This window comes from Mastigoproctus giganteus, chromosome 7 (assembly GCF_048544385.1).
Source record: "Mastigoproctus giganteus isolate SK-2022 chromosome 7, ASM4854438v1, whole genome shotgun sequence".
Classification (NCBI taxonomy): domain Eukaryota; kingdom Metazoa; phylum Arthropoda; class Arachnida; order Uropygi; family Thelyphonidae; genus Mastigoproctus; species Mastigoproctus giganteus.
This window is the reverse complement of record NC_143581.1, coordinates 42,201,473-42,227,801: the sequence shown is the minus strand read 5'-3', so window position 1 is coordinate 42,227,801 and position 26,329 is coordinate 42,201,473. Positions and strand designations below refer to the sequence as shown.

Sequence of the window (26,329 nt, the reverse complement as noted above, 5' to 3'; positions counted from 1 at the left end):
TTTCCTGAACTCCTAGCATTGATGTACATGCAAGCATACATGCACCTGTTCTTTTTCTTACCTACCCTAACACAACCCATGTGTTTACTTGTACCCCAATGATTCCCAGCAGTCTCTGAAATATCCTGCATCTTATTTTCCAGGCTGCGGCTCATTCCAATAGAAGCAGTGCAAGAATCACTTTCACCTCTGCCAGTGGTTACTGTTAAATCTATTAGTCCATGTATCACTCTAAGTTAGCAGTTTTCCGACCCACCTAACTCTGCCTCGATAGCATCAGCAAATATTCTTGCACTCTTTCTATTTAAGTGTATCCCATCTCTGTAGAAGCAGTCTCTCCTGTTAACAAGTACAGACCAGGCTGAAAAAAATTCTACCCCTTGAGCCTTGCACAATCTTTCCAGGGCCGAATTGATCGACAGGGCTCTCGTCATATACTCCGTCCTATCGTGTCTGGGCAGAATTGCAGACACTTTCAGCATCACATGTAAAAACTGCAATGTGGTTTATGTATGTTCTACCATGGGGGTGGTTCAGAGTCGAGTAAAACAACACAAAGCATCAGTTCGGGCAGGATGATCAAATGCATCGGAACTGTCATTTCATGCAACAAATGAACAACAGGTATTCGGTTTTAATGAAGCAAAAATAATAACTATTCAACACAATTACTATAAATTACTTATTGCGGAAACCCTCAAGATTAATTTATGTAAAAATTCAATTAATATTCATAGATCATTCCTACTATCTGATGATTGGTCATTTATGCGCACGCATGAAGAACAAAAAAGTACAACATAAGACAAAACTTTTTTGGTTTGCTCTTCTTCCAGTGAACACGTAGTTTCGAAAAGCCTTACTCCAACTTAGCATAGCATTAGTAGAGGCATATGATGCAAGAAAGCAACCTTATGCAGTCTCAGGCAAAAAAAAAAAAAAAAAAAACCGCTTCCATTTCACCCCTCCTTTCGTTCCAAATACCTGTCCAGCTCAGCTTTAAATTTATTTAGGCTATCAACTTCCAAAACAAAAGATGGAAGTCTGTTCCACCAACCAACTACCCGCTGGCTAAAGGAACACTTCCGCACCTCTATCCTACAACTGTCTTTCCTCACTTTGAATTTATGCCCTCTCAGGTGATTATTCTGAGCAAGAGGAAGAATCCCATCAGCATTGAGCATGCTCAAACCATTCAAGGCTTTATACACCTCAATCAGATCACCTCGCAGGTGCCTAGTCTCCAAGCACTGTAATCTGCAAAACTTAAGCCTATCTTCGTAAGAGCAGCCCTTTGTTCCATTCACTAATCTTGTTGCCCTTCTCTATACTCGTTCCAACAGCTCTACATCCTTCTTAAAATGAGGCCTCCAGAACTGTATACAGTACTCAAGGTGGGGCCTTGCCATTGCCTTATACAACGGGATAATCACCTCTTTATCCCTGCCAGAAAAATTCCAGTATATCATTAACAAGACACCATGAGCTACTCTTGCAGTACCACAGAGTTGATATGTTATTCTGGGGTTACTGCTTCCCTTGTGTAGTACTTTACATTTGTCAATGTTAAAGTTCATTTTCCACCTCTCAGCCCATCTGCTCAACTTTTCTAGATCCTCTTGCAGCAGCGTACTGTCATTAGTTTCTTTAACAACCCTGCCAAACTTCGTATCATTTGCAAACTTGGACATTAAGCTTGATATACCATCTTCAATATCATTTTTGTAAACAAGGAAAACAAACTTAAGGAATGAAGAGAATATTGCTCTATATGCAGTTAAGTTTTTTATATCATTTTGATTTTAATTAAATTTAGTTTTAATGTTGTTGGACCTGATGTTTTCCTTACTAGCAGGGGGGTGGTGGTTGGAACCCTGGGTTGAGTTGAACGTCCAATATTGATACCATGGGATTGTCCCGCTACTGTTCTGACAGTGGCGAAGACGTTTAATTAATCTTATAATTATATCGTTGTTACAAATTAATTGTTAATGCACTGGACTAGGAGAGTTGGTCGAAAGAAGCCATCCTATAGCAAAAAAAAAACAAATCCCTGTTGCAGCTCATAAAATAATAGAATATAGGAATAATTGAGCATTTAATAGCTGTCTATTGTCAAAGTAAAATACAATACGTGTTTCTTCATCTAACGGCTTGCTGGTCAACACTTCAAAAGAGTAGTACAGTCTTCTTTGCTTTCATCAAGAAATTTATGCATTAAACCAATATAGTAAAGACTCAATTTTCTGAATTTTAAAACCAAAATGGAACATAACATTCTATTTGGCATAATAATCTGAATTCTGTTCTGCCCTTTGTGACAAGACTCAAAGCAGCCCTCAAATAAAAAATTAAAGAAATTAGAGTACACACTTTCTAATCATATTTTGTGGAATGATTTATTCACAGAGCACAGGAAAACAAACTAAAATGTGCAATCATGTATGTTTGGTCCACGTGATTATTAGTTTTACTTTTGGTTTCCTCCAACCAGAAGACTGTTCAGATTAACAGATTCACCTTTTGAAAATATGCACTCGAGCGTGCGTGCACACACGCACAGCAAATTTTTCTGATTTCTCCTTGGTTATTACACTGAAAATAGTTTAAATAAAACGAACCGATTTCAAAAGACCTGGGTATGCATTAATTAATAGCTAAAAGGATTCACTCTTAAGAGCATGAATTAGGAGCTAAAACATTCCACAATTTAGTGGCGCCACAAAACCTAAACAACTGCCTCTACTGTACCGAGAAGTCACGCTGGTCAATTGCTATCTTGGATGGACGTACACAACTCCAGATACTGGAAGGCAGTACTGTAACTGGTGCACGCTACTGTACTGAGGTAATCCTTCCCCATGTGCGTCTGTTCCAAGGTACCACTGGCATCGAGTTCGTGTTTATGGATGATAACGCCACACCACATCGCACTGCAGCTGTTGATATGCTTTTGGAAAGTGAGGACATTGTTTGTATGGATTGGCATGCCCGTTCCACCAATCTAAATCCCATCGAACACATATGGAATGCTCTGGGGAGACGCCTAGTGGCACGTCCACAGCCACCAGAAAATGTTCACCAGCTGAAGATGGCGCTGACAGAGGAATGGACAATGTTACCACAAGAACTTATCAACAACATTGTTCTAATTATGGACAGGCGGTGCAAATCCTGCATCAACATAGTGGCCATATCTCCTACTGAGGACCACCTCTTCCCTTTGTTCCATCTTTAGCAGTGATGCATCTGTATAATGGCAGCCAGTGCTATGTTGACATTTTTGAATAAAGTCCCTCTGTACCGTTTTGTTTCCTTCATCATTTCTGTACCTCACTAGGTTCCTTTGGTATGCTTTTCCCATATCCTGGCCACTCCTATGAGAAGCTACAGGGAAAAACCTCACTGGTCCTTAAGTTTTGCACACCAGTATAGAATTTTTGTTGCCCACTAGATTCTTCCACGATTTCTTGTATTCAGCATTATATTGAGGTCCTTGAGGTTGCCACAGACATTCTCTCAGATATACCAGACAAGCTGTACTTGCAACCTGCGAGTCTAAAACACTGATGGAATTGATATTCGGGTGACACTCAAGTCAAGTGGACCCAATTTCGGCGAAGTCTGGACGGTCTGTGACAGCCAAATCCTCTGCTTGCACCTTCATGATGGTGGAACTGTTAGTAATCCTGGGTATAACCTCCGTGCACAAGTACATGGTGGGTGACCACCCAGGTGTGAACCAACGTAAGCAGGGGTCGAGGTGTGGCGCCCACACCTCATGGAGAAATGCCGCCCCTCTATGTTACCAGGCAGTACTAGATGGTAGATGACTCTCGTCAACCGGTGCAATACCAATGTTTAGTCTCCAGAGCTAAGTTTCGGTCAACCCTTCCCTATCTCTTCCATCATGCAGTATGATCGGTGACTTTTGAGGTTATGATGAACAACGTGGTGAGATCCAATATTTCTTACATTTCGAGGGTACAGCTCTAAAACGGTGTTCGCAGGTCGGATACAAGTTAGTACAGTCGGTCCTCGTATAACACATGTTTACATTACACGAATTCGATCATACACGATTTATAAATAGGGGAACATTATCTTATATAATACGAACCGAATTCGCTTATGCATGATTCGCCTTTGTGTTTACAAGAAATGGCAGTCGAACGCGGAATTATCCCAACCGAACACAACACGATAGGGTTGAAGAAGATTCTGAAAATGTATTTATGTGTTTTATATCAGTGAAGGGGAAACACATTTCATCATAATAACGTAAAAACCAACACAATTCCAGCTATCGATATAATCGCAAATGCAATTAGATGGAGTTTACTACCAGTTTATAACAGATTCCGCTAGCAGAAACGAAACTGGAAATTGTTTTTATTCTTTTACGGTAGTAACCCCCAGAAATGTGCTTTAGTAAAATGTGGGGTGTTAATAGTGTATTTCGGCCTTTACGGTTGTTTATTCAGTTGCTATATGCGCGCAGCTTTGTTTATGTGTATTAAGCGTGCCTCCTCGTTTTGTAATTGCGCTTTATTCTCTAAAAATTAGTAAAATACTTAAAAGGTGTGAAAAGGAAGCGTCCTGGCGAAGACACTGCAGATTCAGAGAGAGAAAAAAAAAAAAAAGCAATATCAATAAACAGAGGCGGACTGGATCAAAAATTCTTACCCGGGAAAATTTATAGTGGCCTCATACTACGGTTTATGGCGAAAATCACACCGGCCTCCGGCCCACCGGGATTTCCCGGGTAAGGCTTATGGCCAGTCCGCCTCCGTCGATAGAGAAAAAAATATGAAATTGTGAAACGCTTTGGGCGAAATGAAAGACCATGTGATATTGCACGTGCTACAGACCTAAATGAGGCAACGCCGAGAATTACAAAGAATGCGGAGATAATAAAAACAACTTTCATAGCGGGAACAACTCAAAGTGTAATTAAAATCCATTAGATTAAGACACAAGAATTGGAAGAGATGGAACAGCTGTCATCTCTTTGGATAGAAAATCAAACAAAAAACAAGTTTGCTTACGATAGAAGTGTAATAGTCGTAATAAAATACGTAAGTATTTTATTACGACTATTTTATTTAATATAATAAATTTTTTACGAATAAAATACGTATTTTATTCGTAAAAAATACTTTTATAGTATTAAAAAATACTAAAAATACTTTATTATAATATAATAAAAAAATATATTATATTTTTTATTACGTATTTTATAACGATTAAAATTACCCGATTATTTATTGTGTTTGGTAATGTTTTGGTTCCAAATGTGTGTTCAATCTTGGGTGGTCGGCACCTAACCCCACTTTTCCCATAGGGCCTGTTGTTTATATTGCACGATTTTGCATTGCACGAGGGTTTCTAGGAACACAACTATCGTGCTATACGAGGACAGACTGTACACTAGACTGAACCTATTGGTAACTCTTTAGGAGGCTTCTGGATCAGCTAGTGTGTAATCTTGCTACCTCTACTCTGCCAGATAGTGACTGGAGGGAGTCCGAGTAGTGTGTATGTGGGGGAGCATCGTCGAGGACACATTATGTCAAGGACCTGGGTATATTCTTACCATGTGTATGCCATATCCAAAAATTTCATTACTTCATACAGCATGTCCCACCCAATTTTTCTTACTACTGAATACACCATGAATTGTCAAACTAATAGAACAAGCTTATCTGCGAAAAGATCTAAACCACCCAAACACTTCCTAATTCATTTCACAAATATACGTGGTCTCAATTCTAATCTCAACGATGTCCATTTCCACTTGCAGTCTGCCAAACCCCATGTACTTTTTCTGACAGAATCTCAGTTATCGATTGATCCAACTACTGCTCATCTCAGCTGCCCAAATTATTCGCTGTATGATTCCTTTCGCCTCAAAGGTGGTACTTGTGCATATGTCCGTTCTGATATTCCCTGTCAGAGACAATTTGGAATCTCCTCTCTTTGATCTTCTTTGGCTTAAAATCTCTCTACCTCATTGTGTCAAATTCATCTGTTGTCTCTACCATTCTCCCAACTCCACTAATCACTTGAGCTCTTTGACTTCCTCTCTTTGCAACTTGACTTTCTCCAATCCAACTTTCCTAACAGTGAGGTAATTTTCCTTGGTGTTTTTAATGTTCACAACTCCAGATGGCTTCCGTTTTCTAGTCACACCGACTCAGCAGGACGAGATGCTGAGACTTTTGCAATTACTAATGACCTTGCACAGATTGTTCATTTACCTACATTATACAAGAACACCGGACAATCCTAATCATACAGCCAATACGCTTGATCTTTTTCTCACAAACAACCCTTCTAAGTACGTGGTCGAAGGGAGAGGTCCTTTAGGCACTTCAGATCACAACTTGGTGATTGTCTCTTCTCCAATGGAACCTTTATCTTATGGCTATTCCCAACCTCGTGTTGTTTGGCATTACAAGAATGCAAAATGGGATGACCTGCGAGATTTCTTTTCTTCTTTTCCTTGGTCAGATTACTGTTTCAAAACTTCTGAAGTCAACGTTTGCTCAGATTGTGTCAGTGAAATTATTCTTGCAGAAATGGAATCCTTTATCCCACACTCCACTTTAAAATCTCGTCCTTTATCTAAACCTTGGTTTTCCAATAAATGTGATAAGGCTGTTCAAGAGAAGAATGTTGCATATCATAATTGGCTTGTTTCTAATTCTTCAGTTTCATTTTCTGCCTACACCAAAGCTCGCAACAATTGTAAAGCAGTTATTAATCAGCCCAAACTAGAGTTTGAACAGGCTAAGAGTAGAAAACTTGCTTCTTGCCCTAATGGTAGCTGAGCATTCTAGTCTCTTGCCAAAGCTATTGGCCGCAACTTTTTGCCCATCTCTGTTCCCACCTCTGTCAAAACCAGATGGTTCTGTTGTCACTTCAGCCAAGGATAAAGCTGACCTGCTAGCCTCCCATTTTATTTCTTCCAACTCGTGTATTAATGATCTTGGTAAAACACCTCCCACCATTCCCAACACACTCCATTCAATGCCTCCTGTGGTCTTCCATCAAAACGATGTCAGAAGGATTTTGACGAATCTCGATGTTTAAAAAGCTGCAAGTCCCGATGGTATTTCTCCACTTGTTCTCAAAGCCTGTGCTCCTGAAAGTATTCCTATTCTTTGCCGCCTTTTTTCACTTTCTTATTCCAAAGGTGTTTTTTCTTCTGCTTGGAAATTTGCTCATATCCAGCCATTTCCTAAAAAGGGTGACAATCTCTCCCATCCAATTATCGTCCCATTGCAATTACTTCTACTCTTTCTAAAGTAATGGAGAAATCAATTAACCGCCAACTCTTAAACTACCTACAAACCTTCCATCTGATCAACGATCACCAGTATGGATTCCGTCAGTGTCAATCCACTGGTGATATTCTGGCTTATGTTACCCATTTATGGACTAATTCAATGGAAAGGTTCGGTGAAACACAAAGGCTTTCGATCGTGTTTGGCATAAAGGTCTTCTAAACAAGATTCCATCTTATGGTTTGCCAACTGTTTTTAGTAATTGGTTATCGTGTTTTCCTTCTGATAGCTCACTGAGGGTGATGGTAGATGGCTCTCTGTCTTCTAACTTCTCCACTAATGCCGGTGTCCCCCAAGGTTCAGTTCTTTCCCCCACTCTTTTCCTCTTGTATATTAATGACCTTCTTCCATTGACTGGAAATGCTATCCATAGTTTTGCTGATGATAGCACATTGCATTCCACTTTCCATTTTGAGAAACCTTGTCCTGCTCAATCAGCTTCAACTTCTCGAAAACCTGCTACCAATTCCTTAAATGCCAATCTTCAGGTAATTCTCCAGTGGGACAAAAACAACTTAGTTGATTTCAACCCTTTTAAAACTCAGTCTTGTCTTATACCTGGCAAAAAGGATTCTTCTTCTCCTATGCTTATCTTTAGTGACACTCCGATTTCTAGGCAAAATGATATATCTCTTTTGGGGATTACCCCGACTTCTAATCTCTCTTGGCACAAGCACATTACAAATGTTTCTTCTTCTGCATCTAAAAAACTTTGTTTTCTCTTTCGCTCTCAGCTTTACTTTTCTTCTAAACAGCTGCTCACTCTGTATAAATCGCAAATCCGCCCTGCCATGAAATATTGTTCCCACATCTGGGGTGGTGCTCCCAAAACCTCCCTCAGGCTGCTTGATTCCATTTAGAAGAGGGCAGTTAGGTTAATTAATCATTCATTACTAACAGAGTCTCTCCATTCGCTGTCTCATAGACGTACTGTTTCTGCTGCATGCCTCTTCTACAGATACTTCCATGGGCACCGTTCTTCTGAATTGGCTTCTATAATTCCCGCTCTCTCTTTCAAAACAGTCCGAACACATGCCGCCATCAGCCAACATCCATTTAATGTCCAACTTCAAACTCCCAGAACCAACTTTTCATTTTCCTTGTTTATTCATTCAACTGACGTTTTCTGGAACAACCTTCCTTCATACGTATTTCCTGAAAATTACAATCTACAGAAGTTCAAGTCCAATGTCAACAAATATCTTCTTTCGTCTTCTATAGTACTTATAGAGATATAAGTACTATAGGTTCTAATATCTCTCGTGTTTGGGGTTTACATTAAAAAAAAAAAAAAAAAAAAAATTGACTTGTCAAGTGTTTGCTTTTGGCCTGGGAATTAAAATCATTGTAGATCGTGATGGCATAAATGGAGCTTCAGAACGCCAAACTCATAAAAAAGTAAAACTGTTTATGAGTTTTAACAGAGGCATTTGTAGTAGAAACAGACACAAGCTGATTTATCACAGCTATCATTGCGTTCATATCATTTTCCATAGGTTCTTTAGGGGCATTATTAAACCACAAAAGAATGCGAGCATGTGGACTGCCACGATGTTGAAACCTGATCTGTTGAAAATAATTGACTATGTAATTTTGCCGAAATGGACTGAAACACTTAGACTGAAGTAAAGTTAAATACAATCTACAAGTTTATTAAAATGAATTGCCCATGCTACGGCATCTTCGTTAACTAATGTCGCCTTTTCCGTAAAATGAAGAGCTTCTGCTCGCTCCTCAGGGATATCCAAACTGTTGTGTTTTAATTTGTATAAAATTTTTAGCAATTTAGGCTAACCGATTTTATTTGCATTCAAAGTTAAGAAGAATGTAGGTTTACTCAATTGTCTAATTATCCCAAACAAATCTCTTTTACATGGTGTCCAGTAATAAGTTGAATTAGGAATCGATTTCAAATACACTAAATTCTTTTCAATACAGTTATTGATATATTCTCGAGATTGGATTTGTTCTAAGGTGGGCTTAGTGTCTTTTCCAATTTATTTAAAAGCAACTGTTAACAAATCTCAAGTACTTAGTCTCATTATTTCCGTGGCCATGTAAAGAAGATTAAAAGGCGTCACTCCACACTGATCTGAATGACAGCGTTCACTCGATGCCATCATAAACAGTGTAACTTTTAAATTATCTGTAAACTCTCGATACCAACCAAGCTGGAAAACTCTTCCACAAAAACCACACCTTGTCATTGCTAGACCTACTTCCACAGAAGATCTTCACACAAGTGAGGAAGTAAAAAATATAGTGGTCGCAAATTTAGCAGAAGACCTGAAAATGGCAAAAATTAAATCTGTGCGTAAGACACGTAATATTGGTGTCATCATTGAAACTGAGATGAAAGAAGAAGCTAACAAAATCATTAGTAACCCCAAAATACAAACACTTGGCCTACAGGCTGCACCCCCGAAAAGAAAGGGGCCCAGCATAATAATTTATGACACCGAAAAGGACCTAACCCCAGCAACACTCCAGGATGAAACTATACAGAAGAAACCTCCAGCAGGACCACCCCGATGTTGAACCAAATGACCTCATTTTCCCGAAATTACAAAAAAATGCCAGAGTAGGAAATTCTACCAACTGGGTAGTGGAGCTTTCCCCTGCAGCCTGGAGAACAATAAGTCAACAAAATAGTGTTCATAAATTGGGGCAGTCACTGCTTCAAGGAGCATGTGGCTGTCCCCAAATGCTACAAGTGTTGTCGTTTTGGACAACGACACACATGTGTACCCAAGCTCAACCCACATGTGGACACTGTGCTGAGAGAGGCCACGACTTTAACTCGTACACTAAAAAAGAAAACCCACCCACTTGCGCAAACTGCAAATCAATGAAAATGCATGCAGATCATTCCATCCGGGACAATCAATGCCCTGTCACAAAAGCTAAGAGCACATGCCAACTAAGGCTCGATTATGGGAACTTACCTTAAACCATTTAATACTACCACTGTAAAATTTGCACAAATTAATGCCCAACGAGCTAAAGCAGTTGCAGTGCATTTGAGGAGAAAGGCAGATGAGGAGATCCTCGATATACTCTTTCTTCAAGAGTCATATTTGCATAGTAAGGCAGTCAGAGTGTATCCGTTGACTTATAAGATCGTTCAAGACGGGGAGACCCCATGGACGGCTATTCTGGTCAGAAACTCTGATCTTACTGTCACCAAAATACCACATTACTGCCTTCCCTGTACAGCCAGTGCCCATATCATCACCCCTTTGGGGGAATTTTATGCAGTTTCTCTTTACTCTCGGCCGGGGGAGGATATTCTCCTGATTGTTAAATACTTACAAAGCATCTCTCTGGAATTCCCAAATGGGAAAATCATCATTGCCACCAATGTAAACTGCAGGTCGCTAGCGTGGTTCAGTGAAACTCAAGATAGACGAGACACAAACAACGGACAAAGACTGGAAGAATATCTCTCAAACAGTTCGTTCTCAATTCTCAACCAACCAAATAACCTACCGACCTTCTCTAGTACAATGTGGGAAGCCACAATTGATATCACCCTGGCCACATGATCCGCTGCACGACACCTTTCATCCTGGACAGTTAGAGAAAGCTGGACCACTTAGGACCACCATGTAATAACTTTCCAACTGCACTGATCAGTAAGCCGATAACCAATTATAAGGCAAACTCTACATAGATTTGCAATTGACAAGGCAAACTGGCAGCAATTTAAGGATTCACTGATCATGGCCGCCCACTCTCTCAACACAGTTGGACTGGATGCAGACCAGCACCAAAAGGCAATTGTAAGCCTAGTCACTGAAAGCTCAATTAACTCTATTAAAAGGAAGAAACCTTCTCTTGGAGCCATACCTTGGTGGTGCCCAGAGCTCCAACAACTGCGACGGGAGGTTTGCACCCAACAGAAAAATTTTTAACGCACAAGACGGACACGGACGAAAGCGGAAGTAGAGTATCTCAAGCAGCAGTACCGAATGGCAAGAAATGAATACACAGGCCTGATTAAACAAAGGAAGAATCACTCCTGGGAGTACCTAGTCTCCACAATTGGAAATTCTGCTCCATGGAGAGTGGTCTACAGAGTAATCACAAACAAACTCTCCAGGGGAGAAGTCATCCCAGCCACCAAGATGCCACAAGGCACGTATACAAAGACCTGGTCCGAATCTATAAATAACATCCTTGATGCCACGTTCCATCAACACACGCCACCAAGCACCCCAGAGCAAATACTACTATGTGAGGAAAACAGCACATACACCACGGCCCAAGTGGAAGACAGGACACCGCTGCAGCAAAAATAAAAAACAAGAAATCTCCAGGAGAAGATATGCTGGAGCCCGAGATCGTAAAGGCTGTTGAAACCATCCCAAATGAGATCTTTTCAACCATTGCCTTGACGCAGGCCATTTCCCAGCAGTATGGAAATCTGCAAAATTAAGGCTTATTCTCAAGAATCCAGAAATTCATTACTCCAAGGCTGGCCTTCACTCTGAAAACCAATACGGCTTTAGAAGGGGATGCTCCACAATGGATGCCTTAGAGAATATCGTCAAAGCAGCTACCACTACCAGCCATAAATACTTCCTTGTCATTTCAGTAGATTTTGCCGGGGCGTTTGACTCTCTCTGGTGGCCAAGCGTTCTTGGCAGACTCCGGAAAGCAAAACTACTAGCTAATTTGTACAATTGTATAAAAACTTATCTCGCAAACAGAATAGTAACCGTCAGTGCTCCATACTGTTCAGTCACACGACCAGTCTATAGAGGATGCCCACAAGGCTCAGTACTTGGTCCACTTCTCTGGAACGTAGTGCTCGAGAGCTTTCTAAACCTCGACCTTGGTGATGTGAGGTCACAGGCCTACGCAGATGACCTGATCCTGATGTTGGTGGCAGACTCAAGAGCTCAACTAGAGATCTCTGCAAACCATGTTATAAATATCCTACAAGACTGGGCCACCCAAAACCACTTGAAGATATCCCCAACAAAAACCTGCTCTATCCTACTTAAAGGTTCTCTCAATATCAGAAGGCCTCCCCAGATAAATATTCAGGAAACAACAATTAAGCTTTCCACCAAACTTAAATATCTTGGTAATTTGCTGGATAAAAATCTGTCATTCACACCCCATCTTACTTACCTCCGAGGCAAAATCAAAAAAAAAAAAAAAATACTCCGCACTAATAGTCATCTTCTTACAGGTCCTCTTCTATAAGGCAGTCTTTTTACCAGCAATAACATACGCATCAGGAGTCTGGTTCCACTAGGCGGTAACAGCAGTAAACAAAAGGAAGCTAGAGACCATTCAACGTTCAGTCCTACTGACAATCTCAAGAGCCTGCTGTACTGTAAGCACCCACGCCCTCCAGGTCCTCTTGGGCACTCACCCACTGGACCTGGAGATCATCCACTGTGGGTTGCTTTATCAACTATCCAAAGGCAGAGCTATCACCTGCCTAGACTACACAACTGATCTGGCGAACGATCGTAAACTCTAGAAAAAAACACCTTCTCCCTCACCTACAGCAGGCCTGGAAAACCCACTGGACGACTTCAACAAAAGGGGAAGTCACCCAAAGATTCATACCAGATAATCAACCAGTGTTTCCCAAAAGCCCAAACTGGTTTTCACCGGGACTGCTGACATCTTACCTACTCACGGGACACGGCGCAATAAGAGCAAAACTCTCCAGTTTCGGTTTGAGTGACATCCCTCTCTGCCACTGTGGACAGCCAGAGATGTGGGAGCACCTCATGCCCCACTGTCAACTATACAAAGATCTCCGCTGCCTCTTAATAACCAGAATACGTTTCTCACCAATAAATCAAGAACAATATCTCCTGGAGAGCGAGGACAATTATAAAGCCTTAACGCAGTTTGCGCAGGATCTTTTTACTAGAAGAACATATCCACAACCTTAGCAGGAATTTTCCCACAAACTAACCACTCATCATCCATAATAAAGATCCTTAGACGTGTCAACCAAACAAAAACCTAACAGCTACAATCTGAAAAACTAATCATTAATTTAACCTGGATCTGACCACTGGCTTAAACTGGAGTCATTATCTGGACTTGACCACTCACAAGGACGGACAACATGTCCCAGGAATGGCATACAAAGACCCGACAAAGACATCGTGCAGTCTGCTGCCGAAGCATCATTAGGCAATCTGAACGGGGTACCCTCACTCGGTTCACTTTCCATCCCTTCCCTTGGCAGGGGAATGGTTACTCTGTACTCCCCCCCTGCCATCCCCTATCTTCATCTGGTGAGGCATGGGCCTGCCCCAACGACTTTTGGGGTTATCTTCACTATTGACCCCATATTTCTGTCTTTCACCCCACCAGTCTTCAGTCATCCTTCCCTCTCTAGCTATCTTGCGACTAGTGTTTGACCCTTGTCAAAACTATACAAGCCCCACACTAAAAAAAAAAGAAAGAAAGAAAAAATTTAACGCTATCCCGCATAACTTATATCTCTTTCGGCCTGACCCAATTTCTAGTGTTTCTCCCCCACACTTTTTTTTTTTAGGTCCTTGCCACTGAAATCTCAGGAAATTAGGTTGCAGGACCTGCCAGAGTAAATAGTAAATCTCTAAAATACTGGTGCACCTGGTCTGCCTCCATGAGTTATAGTGTGGGCAACGGTGGGTCTCATTTGAGACCAAAGAGCTAAAAGACCAGATGAACAACGGTACAAAACATTACACACCACAATATCCATACACTTTTAAACCCCTGGCCTCTACAGTGTACAATGTATACTACGCAGAGATGAGGGAAATCCTTGGTGCCGTTAGACCCTAAATACACTATACCAATGAAGCTAAATTTCAGGAAAGGACAATTCTTTGGCACGTTCATCAAAAAATAAACTTTGTGGAACATTTTGTTCACCAGGAGCTATTCGTAAATATTTGTCATCGCTTCACAAAACAGTTTGTTGTTGAGTGACTAAACTTTCTTCAATAGGTATAGCTTCACTCATTTCATCACATGTAGGGGCATCATTGTGTGTTCCATGTCTTCATCGAAGAATGCTCCTACACATTAACCCAAAAATCATCATCTAATCTCTAAGGCAAATAATTGATCAGGTGGTAGATGACTTTCATCAACCGGAAATACCACCACTTTGCTTATTGGAGGCTTGAAGTGGTGAAACCCATGTTTAATCTCTAGAGCAAAGTTTCCGGCATCCCCCTCCCCACCATACTTCTCCTTCAACCCATGCACGGTACTAAGTACTATAGGTTTTGATACCTTTCATGTTTGGGGTTTTCATAAAAAAAAAAAAAAAAAATTGAATTAACATTTACAGAAACATATATAATTTGGCCAAAAATTCCATATTGTCCAAAACCATATCTTAGTCTCCTAATTTGTATGAATGATATACGAGCAGAAATGAACCCCTCTGTCACTAAATCCAATCGAGGCAGAGGAGGTGGAATAGCAAGATAAACGAAACTGTTACTGTTCTCAAAACCCTGAGAAGCAGTTTTATTAAATCATTTTTTTTCAGGCTGAATTTTTTTCAGCCTGGACTGTAATTGTTAACAGGAGAGATTGCTTCTACAGGGATGGGATACACTTAAATAGAAAGGGTGCAAGAATATTTGCTGATGCTATCGAGGCAGTATTAGGTGGGTCGGAAAACTGCTAGCTTGGGGGGAGACAAAGACCAATAGATTGACAGTAGCCACTGGCAGAGGTGAAAGAGATTCTTGCACTGCTTCTATTAGAATGAGCAGAAGCCTGAAAAACAAGATGCATGGTATTTCAGAGACTGCTGGGAGCCATTGCGGTACAAGTAAACACATGGGTTGTGTTAGGGTAGCTAAGAATAGAAACAGGTGCAGGTATACTTGCATGTACACCAATGCTAGGAGTTTAGTAAATAAATTTGATGAATTTGAGGTATTGCTCAAAACATCGAAGGCAGATATTGTTGAGATATCAGAGACATGGTGTCACACAGATATAAGGGATGCAGAACTGCAATTTGGGGAATACAACGTCTACAGAAAGGATAGACAGGATAGGAAGGGGGGAGGGGTTATGCTATTAGTTAAGAAACACATAAAAACCAAGGAAGTGAAGCCAGTCGACATCGCTGGACAGTGCAGTGTGGAGTCAGTTTGGTGTGACATAAACATTGGAAGATCAAAATTGAGAGTAGGAGTGTGCTATAGGCCTAATGACTCTGATGAGTATAATAAGAAACTGTACAGGGAAATAGAGTGGGCCAGTAAATCAGAGTGTCTTATAATGGGAGATTTTAATTTCCCAGATATTGACTGGAATTTGGGGGCTGGTTACTCACACACTAGCAGGGCTTTTGTGGATTTATTGGATGATTGTTTTCTACATCAGCATGTTCGGAAGGCAACTAGAGGGAGTAATACTCTTGATTTGATTATCAGCAGTGATTCTTCATGCATTAAGAATCTGCAGATAAATGAACCACTAGGTGGCAGTGATCACAGTGTGCTGAAGTGGGATTTACTCAAAGAGGTAACTACCATTAGGGGTAAAGGGAAGGGTTATTGCTTCCGTAAAGGCAACTACGATGGACTGAGACAGTATTTAAATTCTATACGGTGGGACCAACTGATGATGTTACCAACAGCAAATTCAAAATGGGAAGCATTCAAAGAACTTATCTTGGAAGCTACTAGGCTTTACATACCAACTAAGAAATATTGTTCAAGGTTTAGGCCAAAATGGATGTCAGATGAACTAATGAGGCATATGGCAGAGAAGAAAAATGCATGGGATACATACAAATTAACACGACACAGAAGCCTATGACAGAACAAGTTGATATGCAACCAAATTACAAAGGAGGTTAGGCAGGCGAAGGCAGATTACGAGAAATCCTTGGCAAGGGATGCAAAGAAAAACAGCAAGGAGTTCTTTACTTATGTAAACTCTAGAAGGAAGGGGATGAATCAGATTGGTCCACTTGATATTGATGGGTCAAGTGTTGATGATCCTGCTCAGGTAGCTAACAAACTAAATGAATATTTTGCATCGACATTCACACATGAGGAGTTATTCAGCGAGGGGAATGCCAGAGGTGTATTCAACTCTAGCAGTAAGCTACAGAATCTTGAAATAACTGGGAGTAAAGTGGAGGAGAAACTGTTGAAGATAAACACAAGAAAGGCACCCGGGGTGGATGGGATCTATCCAGTTATATTAAAGGAGGCAGCAAAGGCAGTAAGCAAACCCTTAGCCATAATTATGAGAGCTTCCTTGGACTCAGGGGAGGTACCCATAGACTGGAAATGTGCAAATGTGACCCCAATTCACAAAGGAGGATCAAAGGCTGACACAAGTAATTATAGACCTGTGAGCTTAACTTCTGTTCCAGGAAAATTAATGGAGGCACTGGTTAAAGAAGCACTGCAGGATCATTTAGACAAGACTTCAGTTATAGCTCAGACACAGCATGGTTTTGTTAAGGGGAAGTCTTGCCTGACCAACTTGATTGGATACTATGATGCAGTCACAAAAGAACTGGATGCAAGGAATAACTTTGATATTATATACTTGGATCTTAGAAAGGCTTTTGATACTGTTGCACATGGAAGACTGCTACACAAATTGGAGCAGTGTGACATTGGAGGCAAATTGCTGCTATGGATAAAGGGGTGGTTGAGGGGGAGAAGACAGAGAGTGGTAATCAATGGACACTGCTCATCGTGGACTGATGTTATTAGTGGAGTCCCTCAGGGCTCAGTGTTGGGTCCATTATTGTTTTCTGTATTTATAAATGATATTGATGATGGTATAGCGGGATTAATGTCCAAGTTTGCAGTCGATACAAAGGTTGGCAGGGTTGTCAAGGACACTACTGACACTATGCTGCTGCAACAGGATCTGGAAAGGTTGAGCAGATGGGCTGAGAGGTGGCAAATGAAGTTTAACATTGACAAATGTAAAGTACTACACATGGGAAACTGCAACCCCAGAGCAACGTATCAACTCTGTGGTACAACACTGACAGTGGTAGAGAATGAAAGGGACTTGGGGGTGGTTGTGCAGGCGGATATGAAGTTCTCTGAGCAGTGCAGACGGGCTGCAAGAGTAGCTCATGGAGTATTGTCAATGATATACAGGAATTTTTCCAGCAGGGATAAGGAGGTGATTATTCCCTTGTATAAGGCGATGGTCACGCCACACCTAGAGTACTGTATACAGGTCTGGAGGCCTCATTTCAAGAAGGATGTAGAGCTGCTGGAACGAGTACAGAGAAGGGCAACAAGATTAGTGAATGGAACAAAGGGGTGCTCTTACGAAGAAAGGCTTAAGTTTTGCAAATTACAGTGTCTGGAGACTAGGCACCAGCGAGGTGATCTGATAGAGGTGTATAAAGCCTTGAATGGTTTAAGCATGCTCAATGCTGATGGGATTCTTCCTCTAGCTCAGAAAAATCACCTGAGAGGGCATAAATTCAAATTGAGGAAAGACAGATGTAGGATAGCCGTGCGGAAATTTGCCTTTAGCCAGGGGGTGGTTGGTTGGTGGAACAGACTTCCATCCCTTGTGGTGGAGGTTGATAGCCTAAATAAGTTTAAGGCTCAGCTGGACAGGTATTTTGAACGAACAGAGGGGTGAAGTGGAAGTGGGTTTTTTTTTTTTTTTTTTTGGCTGATGCTGCATAAGCTTGCTTTCTTGCATCAAATGCCTCTACTAATGCTAATGCTAAATCTGCATTTTTTCTCGTTCTCTGTGTTTTTGAACTTGTTCTTTTGTCGACGTGGGTGGCTTCTTCGGTGGCCTTGAAGCTTTTATTCTTGCATAATTCTCTCGATTTCACTCAGCTGGAGTTTTAGGCATCTTTGAAATACTCTTATAGGTTGTTAACTGAAATTAGATTTGATATTTTTACAATTCAATAGTTTGCAAAATCCATTTGTAGACTAGCATAACATCATAACCAAAAACTACTGCAAGAAGTGATTGTTATTTGTTCAAGTGATTGTTTTATTGTTGCATTCTTGAATCAAAAATGTTTAAATTTTTAAACAGTTTAATCAACACTTACTTACTTATGAAACACTACTTAGAAGGTTTATGTTGATCAAAATCTTGAGATTTTATTAAAATCTGCATTTTTTCTGTTCTTTATGTTTTTGAACTTGTTACTTTACGACACGAGAGGCTTCTTCAGTGGATTCAAAGCTAAAATTCTTGTATAATATTACTACCCGCTACTTACCCTACCGAATCAACATGACTGAGTTATCATCATTTAAGAAGTGATGCCATTTCCGTCTATTAGTATGAAAGATGCAACGTTTTATTCTCACACCTGCTACTTACTACACCAAATCAATGTTAATAACTGAGTTACCATCGTTAGCGCCATTTAGGAAGTGACATCATTTGCCTCATTCAAAATCTAACAACCACCTAATAGGAAGTGATGTCATTTGCATAATTTCTGTAAGAAAATTTTGTTACCAATTGGTTTTGCTCAAGTGCCACCACAGATATTTTCACATCAAAAATTGCAAGGTGCAAAGACAGGGCTGTAGGGCAGATGAGAAACACATTTGACATAACGCTGGGTAGCACTCAATGACAGTATGAGCAATGTGTATTGTCAAGATGCAGAATCCACCCAGATGCATGCAGTTATGGTCATTTTTGATGTATGTGATCCTGCAAAGTGTGCAGTACAGTTCTGCAGTAAGGTCCTGTAACAGTCGTATGACATACATGGCATAACATGCTGGTAAGCCATTCCTTAAATGTCAAAAGATGACCATAACCTTTCCTGCAGAAATCACAATTTTTTTTTTCGGTGTAAGCGATGACACAGACTTCCAAACAGACGTTGTTGTTTAATCTTTGGGTTGAAATGATGCAACCATGTCTCATTCGCTGCTATCACCTTGTGCAGAACTTCACCATCATCAAAAACCATTCATTGCAGCTCTTGACAAATCTCTATCCAAACTTGCTGTTGCTCTGGTGAGTAAGCCTTGGAACTCAGCATGTATAAACATGTGTCATATACAAATGGTTATGGAGAATACTGTGCATGCTTCCAACATATATTCTCAGCATTTCTGCCAGCTACTTTACTGTTACTCAGTGATCTTCTCTCACAATTACAGAAGCAGTGTTTATGGTTTCTATGGTGACAGCTGTGGTTGGAACTCCAGGACCGCCAACTTTTGATTGAATGAAGTCCATCTTCAAACATTCTAAACCACTTGTGAGCTGTGATATATGGAAGGATAAATTCACCATAAGCCTCTTTTAACATTTCATATGCTTCAGCTGATGTTTTCTTGAGACAGAAACAAAATTTGAGAGCAGCATACTATTCCTTGCATGTCATGTCCACTGTTAAGTAGGCAAAACTGAACAGGCATAAACTTGACCAACCACCGTGATCAAACTGCGCATACGAGTCAACTGCGCAGTTGCTATTTGATTTCGCCTTATATTCCACAACTCAGAAATAGCAAGCAGTACAGCCGTTCAGAAAAATTATGATCATTCTTTATTGAATAAATGGTTCAGCACAGCTTTCAAAATTTTAAATACTTCTAAATTCCTCAACCAAAAAAAACCACTCCACGTTGCGTATATATGGTACAGAACACTACTCATGAAAGAGTTAAACTACTGTTTTTTTCATAACATTTTTAGTTACCTTCAAGACTCGTAGCTATTAAAAAATGTATCAGGAAAGCTATCAATATGTGCAATCGTGAATTTATTTGTCAATATGTGATAAATGGATATATTTATTTTACTATATATATTATTTATAAATATTAATTAAAAATAACTTATCTTGTATTTGGTAGGTTGTATTTGGTCTGCATTGGGAAAACAGCAGAAATACAAACGTGGAACAAAATAACACAAATAATACTAAAATCAGTAGAAAAGAAAAGCTTGTAAAATCATGTAAGGCAGATGTCTTCCAATTTTTATGAAAAATTCTTAAAAGCAGGCAGGCACACACACACCAATCAGCCAAAACATTATGATGTTGGTCCTCCACATGCAGCCAAAACAGCTCGTGTCTAAATGTGTCTTGTGGTATCTGGTACCAACAAGTAACCAGCAGATCCTTTAACTCCTGTAAGGTCCATGGTTGAGACGCCACAGATCAGAGTTGCTGTTCCAACACAAACCACAGATGCTTGATGGAACTGATGTCTGAAGAATTTGGAGGCCAGGGCAATACCTGGAAGTCTTCCTCATGTTCTGCGAACCAGTCTCAAACAATCCGGGCAGTGTGGCATAGCACATTATCCTGCTGAAAGACTGCACCGCCAGAGGGAAAGACGGTTGCCATGAAAGGGTGTACATGGTCAGCAATGATGTTTAGGTAGGTGGTAGACATCAGAGTGCCCAACACATGGATGACTGGACACAGGGTATCCCAGCAGAACATCACCCAAAGCATGACACTGTTGCCACTGGCTTGGTGGCGACAGTGTCATGCTTTGTCCCATGCCAGTGAGTGTCCCATGGTGCATCCAAGCATCATCACTTCCCCAGGTAAATGATTCACACGTACCCAGTCATCCACATGATGCAACATGAAAATGTGATTCATTGGACCAGACGACCTTCTTCCAATCATTCAATGTCCAGTTTCGATGCTCGCGTGCCCATTGTAGGTGCTGTCGCCAGTGAACCATAGTTAGCATGGGCACTCGGAGCGGCCTGCAGCTACACAGCCCCATTTTTAGCAGGGTTCAATGTACTGTAGGTTGTGACACATTACTCCCATTGCCAGCATTCCAATTACTGGTGAGTTGCACCACAGTTGCCCTTCTGATGCCACGTACCATCCGGGAGAGCCTTTTCTCACCTCAAGCATCGATGAGCCATGGTCATTCAACACCTCACTAACGGTTCATAGGTTCCCCCCTCTTCGGACCACTTTCGGTAGGTACTGACCACGGCTGACTGTGAGCACCCCACCAGCCGTGCCGCTTCGGATATGCTCTGACACAGTCATCTGGCCATTACAATTTAGCCTTTGTCAAACTCGCTTTAAATTTTTCAGATGGGATGCCTTTCCCATCTGAAAAACAAGAGTAACACTGATTAATGGAGCTCAGTATCAGGTGTTTTTTTATACTGAGACCCGATCCACGCAACCACCGTAGTTCACCTGCAGTTGCTTCAATTTGCATAACGACTCGCTCATCATAATGTTTTGGCTCATTGGTGTATATGTATTGCTGCTGCACGCACAAGCCCACTGAGTTACAATGATTCATTAAAAAAACAAAGTTCTGGAAATTACGTTCTGTTTGTACCATACTACCTGCAAGGTTCTATTCTATTTGTGGCAATAAAGCATTTTCAAAATTAAGGACTTTTTGTTTTTCTCTAAAATAAATGTGTGTATTGAGAGAGAGAGAGAGAGAGAATCAGTTGGGTGAAAGGGTAAATAAACGGCAATTTACTGCGTGCACTAATTTTTTTAAATTAAAAAAAAAACACAAAAATCAATTAAAAACAATATATTTGTTTTATTGTAATGTAAAAAAAGTCACACCCTTTATCTAAAAAGTTAATTTTCAAACCAAACCTTACCAAGTACAAGTTGGAGGAACTAGCTTGTTTAATTCTTCTAATGATTTCTCTGATCTATATTCCTGAAATAAAATATGCAAATAACATACAATTATACTGTTTGCAATATGCAATATTTGAAAAAAAAAAAAAAAAATTATGTACCAGGTACATAATGAGTTGCTGCCACTCTACTCTGTGACTGATAAGTGTCACAGTGGCAGCCGTTAAAAACATCTTTACTGCAGGAACTCGTTATGAAACTGGTACAGTAAAATAAATAAAAGAAAAAGTATTGCTGCATTATTTTTATTGAAAAAATAATTTCAGTACAATGAAATAATTCATATAAAATATATTATAATAACACTAAAATTATTGGTCTATGGTAACTGAAATAAGATATATAATTCTGACGCTCAAATGATTTTAATTCCCAAGTGAATACTCCATTGATTGTTGTTCCATTACGTGTAGTATTTACTAAAATATTTGACTTAATATCTAAATCGAAGACATCTTTCATAAATTTACAAAACTTCTTTCCAACCTCAGAAATTAATTCTAGATTGAAATCACCAGCGAGAACTATAGGTATACGATCCAGTGACTCGTCCAATAATTTTGCACCTTCAATAGAATACGATAACAAATTCTTGTTTATGAATTTTTTAATCACATCTAACAACATCCCTGGAGTGATGTATATGGGGCAACAATGAAAATAGATTCAATATTGAATTTGCACAAAGATCCACACGTCTCCAATTTCATCTGATACCGCTGTTGCATTGCTGCTATTATGTTGTGCAAAGGTATGTGGTGTACTGATGACAGTTCAACCTTCACGTTGATATATCACAACATCACCACTACGAACATCCGATCTTTTAAATTGAGTCACACATTGGAATGGTTTAAGTAATATATGTTCATCATTATCCAACCACATTTCACTTAATATCGATATTTTGGATTGCTGTAAGATCGTGTCCATTTCAATATCTCGAACATGGGCCCATAAACTTTGTACGTTCATTGACGATATAGATATAAAACTTTGTATGAAATCTTCCAGTTCATCCTGTAGAGATGGTAGCTTATTATTTTTCAAGCGATCTAGTTCAGCACGAAGTTTATATTACTAGTAGCTTCGCCATGGTGAAATGTGAAATCATCATGGGGATTTGTAATATATAAATCCTTACAATGAAGTCACTCGAGATAACGCCACGTATACAAGTTGCTGTTGATGACCTTTCTCATAATTATATACAACTTTGTCGAAGGTCCCTCCTTGAGATTTATGCACAGTCAAAGCACAAACATATACTAAAGGAAATACGGTCAAAGCACAAACATATACTGAAGGAAATTGTGTACGCCTACATGTTAATTTCCTATTGTTCTTGAATGGAATTGTAGTTGATCGTTTTATAACAGGTACGGATTGAAGGTTATGTCCTGTTTTTGACTCAAGAAATTTCATCCATACTCGTTTAACTGCTTTGTCATCCTCAAATTCGAAATATACTAAAGTACCGATTGCACCGTTTACCAATCCATCGACCACGTTTATATTTGTAGTAATCATGTACAGTTTTCCTTTCAACAATGGTAGAATGTAAGGAAGTCCTGCAGTTTCAGTCACTGACATTTTATGAATTTTATTTCGCATACTTGCTAATTATTCTTCAGAATGATATTCATGGTATAAATCTTGTGCAACCATTTCATGAGTTTCATCTGCAAGTAAAGCATTTGTACTATAGGCATTTACATCACTATTTCTTAAAAATAGTCTAATTCCTTGCGGACATAAATTAGTAGCGTCTTCTTTGGTAGCAAATATAATTTGATTCTATAATTTTAAGTTCATCTGGTAATAATGCTTCTCCATTGCCAATGTTTGTAAGAGTTTTAGAAAATGTACTACCGGACTCTTGAACAACTTGTACTAATTCATGAAATTGTAGTGAATGCCATAATTCTGGAGCAATCTCTAATATTGGGGAGTTACTCTGCGATGATCAGATCCACGAATTTCACTAGATACCATCATAAAGGGAGTAATTTCCAATCCATTTTTAAATTTTCGTGCATGTCCCAAATACAGCTGGAAAAGAAAGTTCTTCTGCATGTATATCAAATATGAAACTTGTTGGAGATGATTTCTGACCCAGTGCTATACACAAATATTTACATCCAGACCATAATAATGTTTGTTGTTGAATTAACAATAGTTCATCATCCTTGTGACAACCCTGTTATTACTAACAGGAGTAAATCTATGGCAATGTTATGCATCCCTCTTAATTACTGCATATGTGGTTTAGTAATCTTAATTTATTCATCATTTGATTATCTGTTGGCAATAAATGAAATTCAATTTGGCTCAAAAATTAATAGGCACAGTTTCCCTTTTTTTTCATGAACATTTCCAGGAAGCCCAGGCTTTTCAAATAAGCTTATTTTAATTATAATAAAGAAGTCTTTTAGAACTTTTACCATACAGGATTGAATTTTATATTATCTGGTACTTTCTTGAGACTGCTCTGAAATTGAAAATAAGTCAACAAAAATCATATTAGTATAGAATCACTAAATTATTACATGAAAAGCAAGATCTAAACCTATATAATGCAGCACATTACCATTACCTTTTCTAATACTGTGTAATGTTAGTGTTAAGAGAAATTTCACAGAAAGGTATTTTAGCATCTTTTAGTTCTTTTAATGATAAAATGCAAGATCTACTTACTTGTACAAAAGCTACCGTAACAACAATGATAATTGCCTATAAAGAAACAGAGTTATGCCTGAAAGATGTACTTTTTTTTTATTATAAAACAAAATAAATAAATAAACTAATTTACAAAACAAATGCTCTTTGTTTAAATTAAAATTCTATTCTAAAATAAGAAACATAATAAATAAGAGAGAAAGATTAAAGGTAGTATATAGCTGCTTAAAATACATTTTAGATAATCCTGCAACAAACTGTCCAATCTTGCACTCTCTAAAATTTCAAGAACAGATCAAAAATATAGGGGATGAAGTAAGGATAAAGCCCATGTTTTTGAAAAATTGTATCCAGTCTACTTTTTTTTTGAAGCATAAAGTAATTAGATAATAGATGGACTACAGAAGGTTGATATGGTATACAGCAATCTGAGATAATGGAAATTTATTTGCAATTTAGAATAATGATAACGCTACATAAAGGGAAAAAAAATGTATACATTTATTTAACTGTTTCTTATATGTAGTTGCAAAGTTAATTTAGGAATCATTGATTTATCTCTAGCATCAATAGTTTTGGTAGCAAACGAAGGAAGGTTTTTGTTTTTCCGACATTTATATGTATTACATTAAGTGAATATGAATACTGTGATACAGAAGGGTCTATAACAGAGGTGGGGAGCCTTTTTATCAATATAAAAGGCCAATTAATCTAGGTTTCCCATCGGGCTGCAAATCATATACAGTCAGTCCTCATATAACACGTGTTTACACTACACGAATTCGATCATACACGATTTATAAACTGGGGAACAGTATCATATATAACACGTACCAAATTTGCTTATGCACGATTCGCCTTCGGGTTTAAGAGAAAAGGCAGTCAAACGTGGAATCACCCCAACTGAACGCAACACGATAGGAACGAAGAGAAGATTCTGAAAATGTATTTATGTTTTTTATATCAATGAAGGGGAAACACATTTCACCATAATAAAGTAAAAACCCACACAATTCCAGCTATCGGTATTATCGTAAATGCAATTAGATCGAGTTTACTACCTGTTTACAATACATTCTACTAGCAGAAATGCAACTGGAAATTGTTTTATGATAGTGACCTCCAGAAATGTGCTTTAGTAAAATGTGAGCTAGTGTGGTGTTAATAGTGCATCTCTGCCTTTACGGTGTTGTTTATTCAGTTGCTACACGCGCGCAGCTTTGTTTATGTGTATCAAGCATGCCTCCTCATTTTGTAATTGTGCTTTATTCCCTAAAAATGAGTTAAAATGCTTAAAAGGGAAGCATCCTGGTGAAGACACTACAGATTCAGAGAGAAAAAGAAAAGCAATATCGATAGACAAAGGCAGACTGGGTCAAATTCTTACCCGGGAAAATTTGTAGTGGCCTCATACTAGCGTTTATGGCCAAAATCACACAGGCCTCTATCGTCTTCTGGCCTCCGGCCCACCACGGTATGGCCTGGGTATTTCCCCAGTATGGCCGGTTCGCCTCTGTCGATAGAGAAAAAATATGAAATTGTGAAATGAAAACATATGATATTCCACGTGCTGCAGGCCTAAATGAGGCAACACCGAGAATTAGAAAGAATGCAGATAAAAAAAAATAACTTTCATAGCATGAACAACTCAAAATGTAACAAAATC

The 26,329-nt window shown here is 39.3% G+C and overlaps 1 protein-coding gene across 4 annotated transcripts in view; it reads right to left on the bottom strand.

Annotated features, from left to right (window-relative positions):
- Positions 1 to 26,329, bottom strand: part of SPoCk (secretory pathway calcium atpase) — a 461,326-nt gene that overhangs the window by 267,517 nt on the left and 167,480 nt on the right. For all 4 annotated transcript variants that reach the window (XM_090376865.1, XM_090376868.1, XM_090376866.1 and 1 more), the window contains exons 4-5: positions 24,682 to 24,717; positions 21,942 to 22,003 (exon numbers count right to left, since the gene is read on the bottom strand). In XM_090376865.1, the coding sequence (XP_090232991.1) occupies positions 21,942 to 22,003; positions 24,682 to 24,717 (98 nt within the window). The remainder of the gene's footprint in view (positions 1 to 21,941; positions 22,004 to 24,681; positions 24,718 to 26,329) is intronic.